At 40.0% G+C, this 14514-nt stretch overlaps 1 protein-coding gene across 1 annotated transcript; it reads right to left on the bottom strand.

Moving 5' to 3' along the window:
- On the bottom strand, positions 1–13597 carry LOC139457546 (neural cell adhesion molecule 1-like). The gene is made up of 11 exons (XM_071238923.1): positions 13492–13597; positions 8466–8792; positions 7553–7828; positions 6684–6938; positions 3653–3925; positions 2583–2879; positions 2023–2325; positions 1641–1757; positions 1237–1267; positions 946–1010; positions 1–175 (listed from the first exon to the last, which is right to left on the bottom strand). The coding sequence occupies exons 1-11, from the start codon at positions 13547–13549 to the stop codon at positions 45–47; spliced, it is 2133 nt and encodes a 710-aa protein (XP_071095024.1). The 5' UTR covers positions 13550–13597; the 3' UTR covers positions 1–44.
- Positions 13598–14514: the final 917 nt, after the last annotated feature.

Below are 14514 nucleotides of genomic sequence, written 5' to 3'. Positions count from 1 at the left end.
GCTGCTTTGTCCTTCGTACACTGTACACTATTTGGTCTTTGCAGTTAGGTCTCATCATCAGCAGACACCGCCATGTTCACGTACTGTTTCTCTAGTTTCTCGTAAGGTGGTGCTTCAGTTGGCGTGTCCCTGTCAGATGTGAGGGCGTCGTAAGTGTTGCCAGATGTCCCTGCGCCTGTAATAGTATTGTTACACATCAGCCTGCGGTCGCCCCCAGTACAAACCATGCACAGTAAACCTATTTGTGACAAGATTGAGCTCGCAATAAAAAATAATGATGGGTAATCATTCTTAATCCTCCTCGTATTTATGTGACCTCAATATTTTATGAAACAAGGACATACGACATGCATATAACTGAAACAATCGACGATAACCAGGTGGAAACATTCGCGTCCTCAGCAGCTCCTTAAATTTGAAAGCTTACATCAATAATTTCTCTGTTAAGTATCTTTGACATTCGAATCAAATTCATGATGGTAACTGGAGCTTGTGAAGCCTTACTTTATAAATAAGTATGCTAACAGATCTCATGGAAATATCAGAAACCAAGGAAGATATGCATCAGGAATACAAATAATTATAATGAGATAAACTTTTACAATCTTTCTTTTTTTGTGAATTCCAAATTATACAGGACAACAATACACCATTGGTTGACGAGGACTGAATATATACCTCTATTTTATATGTCCTTGAAATTCCGCCATTTCATTGGCCAAGGAGCAGTCACGTGTCATTCGACAAAAGCGACCCAAAGCCTATTTTGAATTGGCCTTTGTCGCTTTCTTACATAATAAACAATCATATTTTAGGCCACTACATGTTTTATGGACCTGAACAAAACAACATTGACCGCGGTCTTCTTCCACAGTCAATATTGTTTTTTTTCGGGTCCAGTAAAAAGAAAAGTGACTAATGTCCAGTTTATAATCCTTGTTTTACCTGACTGACGATGTTGCTGGCGACTGTGCTGAGTTGTCACGGTAGATGCAGCTACCTCATGATATCTGTACAGAGACAGAAGCGCCACATTGCAGGATATTCTATTTCGTGTGTCCATATAACATGAATTGACATTCCTCTGCGAATTACGTTTTATCACAAGTGATATAGTCTATGCTGATACAGTAATAACAGGGTACAATGAACTACACATCTGTTCCACTTTCATTTCAGCATCGACATGTTTCAATACCCAATTATTCAAGTATAGCAAGAGCCACAAGTACTTACACAGACTCCTCTTCTTTCTGCCTCAACGGATCTGAAAACACAGATCTCACACACTATAACAGCTTGTACCCGTGTCATGTTCGTAACTATTATTGCGTGATCTAATCCTCCCAGTCACCAATAGTGTATCAACAGTGTGGTGCAGCACATGTTTATATTTTCTTTTTTTATATCATTTGAACCACTCCTTACAAAAGAATAAAAAACATAGGCCTGCTCAAAATACAGTTTGACAGCTATTTTACAAATATTTTCATTTTTATAATGGTGTAATAAGTGCTTATTTCCGAGAGACGTCTGAGCGTTATTCATATCATGTGGCAATATAGAATGAGCTAGCGATTTGTCTAAGGGGAGACGAACATCTCCTATCCTGATAAGCCATGCACATTGTGTTTTCATACCATTCTTCAATGACAGGCACTTCTTCCTGCAGATGCAAACAACAGCCAGGGACACTGCTACAACAGCTACTGCAACAACAAGGCCAACGCCCACTCCTGCTCCGAACGATAGCTCACCTGAACACAGAGAAAGAGATGTTAATTTGGATAATTTCATCTATCAAAACAAAGTCATCGGGTAGAAATATGATATCTGAACGCCCACGTTAAAGAAATCATATATTTTTGCTTTGACCTTTGGTCTGTCTTGAAGTGCATCACATATAACCTGCTTCATTGTATTCTCAAACCATTTAAGAATACGTTTATTGGAGACGTTATAAACTTGAGCACATAAAAACTCAAACGACGAACCGCTAAAATCATTATCGGTTTGACATACCATTGTCGACTGCAACAGTGAATGCTGTACATGACGCTGTCACTGGTGACGTCCTTGCAGCGCCCTCTGCAGCATAGAGCCTGAAGAAGACGGTCCTGTCTCCAGACTCAGGTAGCTGCACCTGTCTCATCATACCATCACTTTCAACAGTGGCGGAGACTGTGGTCCAGTTAGCCTGTGGCAGTCTTTTTTCCACCAGGAACCCTACGCCTCTTGTCTCATCATCACCACCCGGTGTCCACTGAAGGATGTAGCTGCCGGCTTTGTTTTGACACTGGAAGTTCTCCGGTACAGAAAGTGGTGCTGTATGTGATGAGGGACATAGTATAGATTGAACATGGAAACGACGTAGAGTTTCATGATATGATCACAAGAAAACAATCACTCTAAGGGTGTGTATATGTGTGTGTTATCAGTCAAAAATTAATTTGTTACAGTTGTTCTTTGCAAACATGGACATAAACTATAACATACCTTCATAAGTTTCCTATAATAGTGTTTCCGTAAAACTACTTATATTGCAAGTAAAAGGCGAGTTCAATTATTTCATTCAAACCTACCTTTCTTTCCAAGTTGAAATTGCATTCGGAACCTTCCAAGTGTGTTTGTGACGTTTACATAATACACTCCATAATCCGTCTCTTCAACAATATCTGTGACAATATATGACGTCATGGTTTCGTCGTACTGACGCCATTTTGACAGGTCGACAGGTTCTGCACTACCTCCAATCTGTTTAAACCAGGTGAAGGTCGGTTGTGGGAAGGCAAGGGTGTACACATGTAATCTGATTGGCTGTCCTATGTCAACATACACGTCCCTCCTTGTGGGGTATTGGAAATTGAGCCGTGGGGAACCTTCAAAGTATAAAGTAGATATATTTATGTGTTTTTGCCTTTAAAATAATTGTTGTTAAGTATTTCATTGCAATGAAAGTGACTTAACAATTCTGCACATGATGAGTCACCAATGCATTTGAAAAATGAAAAATCAACACTTCGACATATTCGAATGTTAATTAAAAATAACTTATACATAGAGATTCAGATTTGATTGCATTGCAGATAAAAGCGACTAAACTATTTCCATAATCTCTGCTGAAATCAGTTGATTGTAAGATTCAGACTACATCATGATCATCTGTTTATGGATAAGAAAGGGTGAGAAGGGTGAGCTTATTCTGCCTCACCGAAAACACCCGTCACAAACACCAGTGCAGTCAAGTGTTTATCTGAACAAACCTGGGAAACAGGCAATTGCGTCGGATGTCATCTTTGTCACCCTAAAACCTTGAATGCTGTAACCCAGATCAAACAACTTTGAGAAAGAGCATGATCGATTGTTCCTCAAAGGTTGTAGATGTTGACATCAAAGGCTGGAGCTGCTGGAATACTGCTGGGACATATGACTATAGGAAATTTGAATAAAAAACGTTAACCAGTCTTCAGTATCGTCATCCTTCTTGTCAAATACATCGCTTCCTGACAGTAAGAGGATATGAGTCTACATATGACCTACTGAGTTCCTATAATATTTTCAGTCAATATTTCTTCCAGGTAACGGTCGAAAAGGTGTGTTGCCATTTTGGTTATTGAACAAAATACATTAACAGTCTCATCAAGATACCTACATTTTATATTTACTGTTACTGATGCTGTCGTTTCACCAACTATGTTCTTTGCAAGACACGTGTAGACGCTGCCGTCAAGACAATCTGCTCCAGTCCAGTTGAAACTGGCGGTGGCTGACCCTGTCACCTGGCTCAGTCGAATAGTGCCGTTCATGATGGATATACTGGACAAAGGATTACTGTCTACTGCGCATGACAGAATCACAAAACCCCTTTCATCAACTTCAGCAGTGTCGGACTGTCCGTTAGCCATTAAAACTGCAGATGGTTTATCTGAAGAGGGAAAGACATACATAAATTACACGTGTGCTATGAATACCAGTGTTACTTGATGTTTGTTTGTTTGTTTGTTGTTTTACGCCTCACTTCCAGCTATATGACGTCGGTCTGTAAATAATCGAGTCTACACCAGACAATCCAGTGATTGACATCGTAAGCATCGATCCACGCAATTGTGATACGATGACATTCATCAAACCATGTCAGCGAGCCTGACAATCCGATCCCGTTAGTTGAATCTTACAACAAGCATATTCGCCTTTTATGGCATGCATGGGTTTGTGAAGACCTATTCTACCCCGTATCTCAGTATTAGTTGAACTGAAATGGGTCTTGTCTTAATTATGAGCATCACAAAACATTATAATATGTGTCTATAACTCGGTTTAGATAAAACAAAAATAGCAACACAAAAGTAGGATGCTGGAACATGCAAAACATCGTTGCTACCTATAAACATCTAAGTCTTAAGAATGTGTGGTATTAAGTACGGCTATCTGTGGTATATTTATTGTTTCAAACAAGCTAATTCCAGAATGTCAATTTTAGCTTCTTTATCCTTATATCATGCGTTGTCTGTTTCAAGTACTAATTATTCTCAGCAACGCGTGAAACTCTGGGTTACAATGAATCGTACAAATCTGACTTGAGGGATGGGATGATCAGGCTAGGTGACGTGATTGTTCTACAAGTTGTTTGTTTGTTTGTCATCTTAACAGGCGTGGATCGATGCTCATTGTTATACAGCTGTGGATTTTATTGTTTATTAACAATAATTGTAGCTGTGTTACATTGTTTCTGTTGAGATTCGCTCACTGTATTGTGCTTTGACAGGAGTTTTCTATATTTAGATGCTAGTGTGGTTTGTAAACTACCGGTCCGGTACCCTGCGGACGATGATAGTGTGTTATAGACATATGTGGAATATTCTAGTACAACTAGACTAGTGATTGCATTGTGTTGAAATTTCCAGTTGCTAGAATATAAGGGAACAAGAGCGTGTTAACGCATCTCTCACCCTTTTCATCACATTAATATACCAGATTTCTTGTGTGGATCACTCATCATTTCTGAATTCCTGTCTTGGCCCATCTCAGAAGCTTGACCGATGTCGCCCCTGGGTGAGTATATTTTATTATCACTAACTTTCGCCATCACGACTGGATATTGTTCCACCACTCTAATGTGTACTGCCAATGTAATTGCTGTGCATTATTTTGTGTTGATTTGTAAATGTGGCAGGCTCAATTATGTACATAACTTTTAATTAAGATTTATTAGTAAGTAGTAAGGTTATATGGCCTTGTTACCATTTTAACTGATTAGTTTATTACGATATAATATTATAAGAATATATAATTAGTTTTAATATTAGTTATGTTTTATACCTTAGTATTTTATACCTTAAACATTCATTCCATAGCTCTGTAACATTAAGTAAGCTTACTCTCAGTCTAACTTCCACTAATTGTCACACTGCATGCTTTTGACTTACAACAATTCTTGTTGAATTTTACAAAATCAGTTGCTACTGTCACCTCACAAGGAAACACCATATACTCAGCGAGATTTATTGCCGCATGCATTTCTTATCATGTGAGGATTTGGATTTGTTAAAGGATTTATTCATATTTGAGGTTAGTTGGTTATTTATTTTATGATGTTGTATATATGGATGTTTTTTAATTATTGCGATTAGAAATAATATATATTGTAGAATGCAGTCTTAATTTGAATTATTAGAAACATAATGCATCTTGTATATATTTATAGTTCTTGATGAACTCACAGTTCAGTGAGTAATTATTATCTGTATAAAACAGTATTAAACACGAAACCTTAATATATATATAAACTAAGTAATATAAACCCCTCTGGACAGTAATGGAAAGAAAATGTATGTCTGTATGCTTGATGTATGTTGGTAAGTGCAAGTGTATGAGTGTTGTATGTCTGAAATGAGTGGCTGTTGTACTATATATTTTAATACACTATTGAGGTATCACCTATCTGGTATGTAATGTTCGTTATCACTCTTTATCATATTAATATAATTTGTATCTGTGTATTGATGTATTGTACGGATACGTCTGATGTATTGTGTAATGTAAAGTAAATGCTATTCATTTAATGGAAGTGATATCTATCTTTTAGAAATTTAAAGAGTAACCATAACGGATTGTATATATTTATTTCTATGTTACATTTGCTTATGTTGTACTTTCATTGTTTCAGGCTGAATTAAGTACGTACATTCGTACCGATAATAAAATAAACGTCATCAGCCTCACCCCCCACAGCTGTTTGTGATTATTTGGCCAGTAGATCGCCTACTCCACTATCGGCCAACACAAGCACGGTTACATAAACTTTGCTTATTTAGTAATACGTTTGTGGATTTTATACCGTTTGTTGTTTGTTTTTTAGTTTCACACTGAGTTCTTTTACGAACAGATTTCTGTGTTAACATATAACTTCAATTTGGGAATTGACATGTGACATCATTATGTCAACCACCGGATTGTCTGATCAATGCGATATGTCTTATAGACATGATTTGTTTGTTTGTTGGTCAACGCCGTATGTTGTTGAATCGTGCCTGTACCAGGGATTGCCAACATCAGCATCGATCAAAGCATTTAAGATAATATGACATGCATCAACCAAGTCAGAGAGCCTGACCATCCGATCCCGTTTGTCGCCTTTTATCACAAGCATGGTTTACTCTAACATGAAATACAGCCATACGTACATTGGACATCAAGTGAAACAGCAGGACTCTGTATTGTTCCATATACGTTAGTCGCCGTGCACACGTAGCTGCCAGCCATGGTCCTGTTTGCTGCTCCAAGACTGAGCACCCGCCCAGTCCCGACTGTCTGAGATCCTTGTTTCCAGGAATATGAGCATGCAGGTCTACACGTGCTGACACACGTGACCTGGGGTACGACGTCAGTCTCCTTGACTTGTACAGATGTTGACGAGATGCTGGCATTGTACGGAGGATCTGTAAGATCAGTGCTACGAATCAATTCAAACGCAAAAAACATGGCTTTTAGTTACATAAACGAAAGTAATTGCAATTCGATTGTAAAGTCAAATAATTAGAAATAAAACTCAATACTGAATACGTTCTTCTATACTTTACATTCGTATCATCAAGGAGGAACAAATGTGTCGTTTAAGAATATAAATATAAATAGTGTTACACTATTATCAATTCAAACTCAAAGCCTTGTTTTATATATATTACAAACCAAGCAACACTTTCCCCAACACACACGTACAGTAGTCTATTTATAAAAAAGTAACTTGACACGTGCCTTCCAAAAAGCATATTCATCATTACAGGGTATACAAGACTTTTGTTCAGCAAGTAATATTTCACTATTGAGTATTTATATATACATTATGAACCTTCCACTTTGTGCTGTACAGGCAAGTTAGGAACAGTATAATCCATCTTTGTTCAGCTAATATTATTGAAATATTGTTCAGAGTGAAGGTATCCTTGGCATGCAGTTCAAAGTTAAAGACATTACACTGTGGTTATACTGTCTAACAACAAGTACCACCACCACATACAGATGAATATCTGTCAAGCTATAGTTATATACTTACAGTCAGGATATAACATCAGAACGTCACTGTCTCTCCCCAAACCCCGATCCTCTGTCACGTGACAGGTGACACCTGGTGGGGTATGACTCTCAACCGGAACTGTAAGACGAGCGCCCCTTTGCGAGGTAAGATTCAGACCATCTATCTTCCAGGTGTAGGTGAAGGTCAGTCCATGATCTGCCGGTAGTGTTGTAGATGTAGACGAGCACGTCAACGTGACGTTCCTGCCAACCACGGGAGTAGATTGCAGTGATATGACTGGCTTGGTCGGCTCACCTGGAATGAATGTTGGCATTCTTTTACAAGAAACACACATTCTGGGAGAAGGAGTGTACAATGTAGTATACAATTTTCTGTGATAAGTCGTTCAATCTGTTATGACGGCTTGTAGTAACATTACCTTGTACTCGCTGTCATATAGCCCTTGCCACGTCCCTCAACATCTTCTTAATTGTATAACGTTATTACTTCACTTATACATTGTATATATAAAAAAAGAGCCCTGAAACGCGTTGTGTTTAAAAGACAGAAGTTGTTGTCCAGAATACTTCTTTCTGTGGTTACATCCAACTTCTAAGTGCCCAAGAAGACTCTCAAGTACACGCATGTATTATGCTCATGTCAGTATTTGAGTAATTGGATATTTTTATTATACCTAAGTGAACAACATTCGAACTACATAATGGTTGCCTGTACAACCCAAACAATATGGGGATAATGACACACAATTATTATACTTTCTATTCGGATTTGAGTTGGCTCCTGCTACAGACACGGGGGAAACATATTCATATCCCACAGCTGTTCAGTGTGTACGTATATGGTTGTGGAAATAGGACCAAACTTTTCCTCGCTAGCTATCATGGATTATGAATATCAACATGCATTGATTTATAAAATGTAAACAACATACCGATGACTATAAGCTTCAACCCACAGTTCAGTATCTGACTGGTAGAACCCGCATTGCTACAATTATAATGTCCAGCATCCGATCTTGTAATGTTCTTCAGCACAAATGTGATGTTCCTCGAGGAATAACTGCCTTCAAAAACTACTCTATCTTTATATGGATCTGTGGCTATGAATACGTCCGATGCTGTAACAATAAAGGCTGCTAACCCATTTGGTGTAAGAAAAAAGAATGAAGACCCTGCCCCAAGACCACCTTGTGGGATGAGGAAGCTGATTGTACTGTTATCTCCAGGGGAGGCGATGGCTGTAGTCTGACTCTCAGCACCTGTGGAAGAAAATATGGGTCTAATAATCGAATTGCATTGATATACACTCACCTAGAACAATTAGCGTCTGTCCGCAGTTCGGAATGATATCACTCAGTCCTCCGTTACCACACGTGTAGGTCCCAGCGTCAGATCTGCTGACATTGCTCATATCAAACATCACAAGCCCCGCCGACAAGTTCCCACTGAAGTTGACACGGGCTTCATATGAAGGAGCAACAAGGTGCCGGTTTGCTGTGTTAGCGAGGAGGACGCCGGTTCCATTTGGGTTTAGCACATACATTGCAATGACAGATGTCCCTTGTGGCACCTGCCACCTGAATCTGGCCGTGTCCGTCTCTCTAACGATGACACTCTCACCATCTGCGACTATAAAAAGTCGACTTTTCAACATATTAAACACAAATATACCCTAACGTTTTAAATACATTTAAAACCTATGTATGTGCAATTTCAGAATGTGCACGTGAAATATCACGGATGAGTCTGCACAATCTCAACGACCACTTTAACATATGGTCAGTTAGCCTGATATGCATACTTTGTGCAGGTGGGTCCTGCTATACATGCAAACACTGTTTATCTGCAATAGTGAGGAATTTATGGATGTTTTCAAGTTGTATTTTATTTTTACATAAAAATTAAATAGAATTTGCACAAAACCGTTTCTTGTTTATGTTATACAGTTTTGTTAACAATGGTAGTATTCATGGTATTCTCTCTTACCTGTTCTTCGTTTAGGCCTGGTTATTGAATAGCACATGTATTCCATGTTAGTGGGAACCTTATTTATGATATTGAGGATTGATTTGCTGACTGGAACATCTGCTTCAATGAGTATGTACCTCGTGGTGTCGTACGGCTTCCACTGCGTTTTGAGAGCTAATGATGAGGGGTTGTACTAAAGAGAGTGGTCATGAGATTAGCATGTATATTGTGTGTAGAAAGGTCCAATGTCATTATGGCATAGAATGGATAGTATTATATATATATAATAGCCACATAAAGAAACTGTGCACGGAGAAAATATAGATATAAGGGCACACCGTCCATATATGAAATATAGGTTTGAACACAGCAATTATTGGAAACATTCAAACGCTCATGCACGTGCCATACGATATGACGTCATTGATGGGGGCCTATGGACGAGCAATGTGTTACTGCACGTGCAACCTGTGCAGCTGTACACAGCCTGTGCAGCTCAAAATGCGCTGTCACTTTGGAAAGCATGATCTGTGGTCATTCAAAATTCAAAACTTCTCAGGCGCTGACACAAGCATATCACAAGCAAATCATGCCAAGATTGACAGCTGCACAGCGTCATGAAGCCATTGGAATGATCCGAGCGGGAATGAGGCAACAACAGGTGGCAACACATTTCCAATGCCACCGTAACACGATATCGACATTGGTGAGGCGTTATCAGAACACAAATGACGTTGCCGACCACCCACGTTCAGGACGTCCCCGAGTAACGACGCCAAAACAGGACAGATGGATTCGAGTGACACATCTCCGACACAGGTTCCAAACGGCAGTAACGACGTCCCAGACAATTCCTGGACTGCGCCGTATCCATCCCAACACTGTCAGGAATCGTTTACGTCAGTACGGGATTCGACCACGACGCCCTGCCATACGTCCCATCCTGACACACCGTCATCGAGTCAACCGTCTAAGATGGTGTCGAAATCATGTTCGCCAACCTCGAATATGGTGGAGAAATGTTGTCTTTACAGATAAATCGAGGTTAAACATTTCCCACAGTGACGGGCGCCAACGTGTCTACCGGCGTTTGGGAGAACGTTATGTACGCAACTGTATTGTGGAGAGGAATCGTTTTGGAGGTGGCTCTGTGATGATTTGGGGTGGGATAACAGCACGGCACCGAACCCCTTTGGTGGTTGTTCAGGGCAATCTCATCAGTGTTGGCTATAGAGATCAGATTCTGAGGCCTGTGGTCATTCCTTTCCTGCAACGTCATGGCCCGGGATTGACATTTCAACAGGACAACGTTCGTCCTCACACGGCTAGGGTCGCAATGGATTTCCTTCACCATAACAATGTCATGTTACTGCCATGGCCTGCAATTTCTCCAAATCCCTCCCCAATAGAGCATGTGTGGGATGAAATGGAGCGCCGTCTGCGTCGTCTTCCACATCCTCCAGATAAAGTCCGTGAATTGGCACAGGATTTGAGGAGGATATGGCAGGCCATTCCCCTGGCCTTCCATGCCCATTTGGTAGACTCCATGCGTCGCCGATGCACTGCTGTGATTCATGCACTGGGTGGTCATACCCGTTATTGACTTTGCGATTTTGATCTTCTGACGTCATCGTAACAGCTGTTGTTCAGGTCCCGTTGACATTTTCTTATGGTCCGATCATTCAGCTGTTACCACGTCTGCATCATTTTGTTCTTGCTGTGTTGTATTTCAATCCAGAATATATTTTCTCCGTGCACAGTTGCTTTATGTGGCTAGTATAGAATACTAAACGAGCTCCCGTGTAATACCAATTTTATGAAACGAGTGAATAGTTGTGGTATCTGACGAGTTTCATAAAATAGGTTTTACACGAGAGCGAGTTTAGTATTTTATGTTTTACTTGCCATTCATAACGTTTTTAGAATTAAACTGTTGAGTGTGAATAGGCTGACACCTACACGATCCATGGCATAATCCAATTGATTTTCACACAATAATACTTCAAACACGTCAAAAGTTGAAAGGTATGAATTTAATACCATACAACGGCACCTTTAGAATTCAGGCGTCCGTTCCACAAAATTATAGTAGCGTTAAGGTTATCGCAACTCACATACTTTAACTTAGACCAACGACTGTTGTTGTGCTACAGTACGATCGCCTTGTGGAACGGGGCCTTGCACCTCAAAGTTTACAATGACGTCACAATACCCGATAACGTAATTTGTGGAATTTGTGCCATGTGACGTCAGCCAAGCAAAAAGGTTGCTGGGGTCATCGAGTGTGCATAAACTCCTCTCAGTGATCTATCATCTCCACACACAATGTCGTTGAATAAGCCAAGGGATGTTGAGAGCTTTCAATATTTGTTCTAGAAACATGTTCCGAGAGTACACAAGCACCCGTTTTGGTATCACACAATGTGTAATACAGCTGTATGTTTATTAAACGGGCGATCTCTTCACGGGCAAGTGATAAATGAACTAAAGTTCTATCCGAAAACGTCTATTGAACATGTGAAAGTGGTTGACATCAATGTAATACTATTCATTTCTTGTTAAATGTGACGAATTAGGTATCGGTTATCTCCCTTTGTTTTGTATTTAATCTGTGATACCACTGTGACATGTGCTATAATGTGTTATTCCTAAATGTGATAAATTCAAAATTATTATATTTACAGGGTATTCTTCTTCTACTTCTTCTACTATTAAATAAACGGAATAATACTCAACAGCAAGTGAGTGAGTGAGTATGGTTTTACGCCACTTTTAGCAATATTCCAGCAATATCACGGCGGGGGACACCAGAACTGAGCTTCACACTTTGTACCCATGTTGGGAATCGAACCCAGGCCTTCGGCGTGACGAGCGAACGCTTTAACCACTAGGCTACCTGGGTTGCGAAATCTCTGTGTTTTAGCCGTCACAACCATTCAAATTCCATTTGCTACAGCCATATCAAAAGACGTTTGAATATGCTATGGAATCGGAATATCATGAAAATCTGTTGATTTCGGAAACAGGAATGAGGCCCAAATGTCTCCTTATTTTGCATTATGACCTATAGTTGTGTCAGTTTTAAAATGCACGTTCCGTATGGCTAGTATATTCCTGGCACAGAATCAATTGCAAGAACAACAGTGTGACGTCACAAATACACCCCCACCCACCCACCATCCCACAACACACACACACATACACACACACACGAACACACGCACACGAACACGAACACATGCATGTATAATGCTATATAACTGCAGTAGACTTGAACGCGACGATAAACCCCATTTCCCCTCACCTATTTGTTGTAAAATGCCGTAACCCTAAACGTGTACTTTTCACTTGACATAATGTATCCTCTGACGGGTTGGTGGTGTGTTTCAGGACACGTGGTTGGAAATAGTCAGGACGTCGCTTGTACCTGTGACCTACATTGCTCTCAAAGACCCCGTGGTGGCGTCATTGTTCTCGTGTGAATGACATATACACATAACTGGTGAAATATTGCTGGACAGAAAATACTAAAGCGATATCCCCTGTACACAGAGGGGCTGATGTGGTGTCACTGCCCGGGATTAACTTCCTCTCATTTCTATGCATCTTTACATGCCTTGAATTACACATACAATGGGTGCGTTATTCCGCTAGTGATCGCACAGTGAGTGGCAATTAAGCATGTAACCTGAGGACATCACGCACTGCGAGTTAGAGGGTTAACGTGTGGAGGTCTGCGTGTTGTAAAGTCCTGTGCACAGCGTATATAATTACCTTAGTCAGTTTGTCATTGCTAGAGTTTACCGATCAGAAGACTTAAATAATCTCTTTATTGAAGGAGTGGTTGTAATCTTTTCCATTCAAAAGAATAGCATTCAGGAGAATATACATTTTACTGCACAGCATACAAGAGCATTCAATCTACTGGGTTGTGTGCAGTGAAGCAGTTCAAATGTACTATCTTTGTGTTAATAATTCACAAATACTTACATCTAGCACCACATGAGATCAGGATAATAATCCACAAATGACGTATTTGGATATCCATGAACGATTTTGCACAGACTAATATTTTGTAAACATTGCTCTACTAACATACACACATGTTGGTAGTCGGGAGTATCTTCTTCATGTGAGCCTTTTCAACGTCCGGGTTTGACACAAAGCAACACCACATATATACCCGTCAACCACGCATGAATATCGATGTCATATTTAGGCGGTCGTTGTATACCCTGTCTGGCGCTCGGCATTTAGGGGCTAAAACAAGGACTGGTCGGCTCGGAGACAGAAAACTGTGTCTGAGTGGGGTATTCATGTTAAACTGGGGCTTGGTATCTCAGTGAGCTAGCACTATAAATCGGCATCAGTCCGGACTAGTACAAGCAGCCACACAAACACACACGTACATGCACGTCGCTATATAAGTGCAATAATCTTGGACGCGACGTAAAACCCCCAGTGAGTTGGTTTAACGCTGCTTTACGCAGTATTCAGGCTATAGCACGGCGTGTCAGCTTGATGTGGGAGAAAGCAACGTGACACAGATCGATTGTACTGAAACCAGCGAGGAAGGGTGTTGTGCTGAGAGACCAATGATCATAATCAGTGAGAATAGGAGATCCTGGGACGACTATGGGACGCAACTCTTTACATTGCCTTGATTGACGGGGCCACTTGAACATTCGACTTCATTATCACAATAACCTGGGCCATGGAATCAACGCTTAAGGTAGGATAACTGTCCTTTCTGGACAAAGGATAGGCATAATATGAAAAATCAGGAAAACATTTAAACATCATCATGAATGTTACCAGATGTGTTTATATTATTGTGAATTAAACTTTGTTCATTTAATTTTAACATATGCATGTTTGGAACTTATAAAAAGCACTAAATGCAGTATTAAGTTAAAATGTTTAAAGTAAGAAAATGCATATTTAGGAGGTTTTCAAGAAGTATTTCTTTACTATGAGCAATTATAAAGTCTTCAGTTACATGGACATCACAAT

The sequence above is a fragment of the Haliotis cracherodii genome, unplaced genomic scaffold (genome assembly GCF_022045235.1).
Source record: "Haliotis cracherodii isolate W230 unplaced genomic scaffold, xgHalCrac1.p SCAF_12, whole genome shotgun sequence".
In the NCBI taxonomy this organism is placed as follows: Eukaryota; Metazoa; Mollusca; class Gastropoda; order Lepetellida; family Haliotidae; genus Haliotis; species Haliotis cracherodii.
Note: the sequence above shows the minus strand (reverse complement) of the source record. Positions and strands in the feature narration are given on the sequence as shown.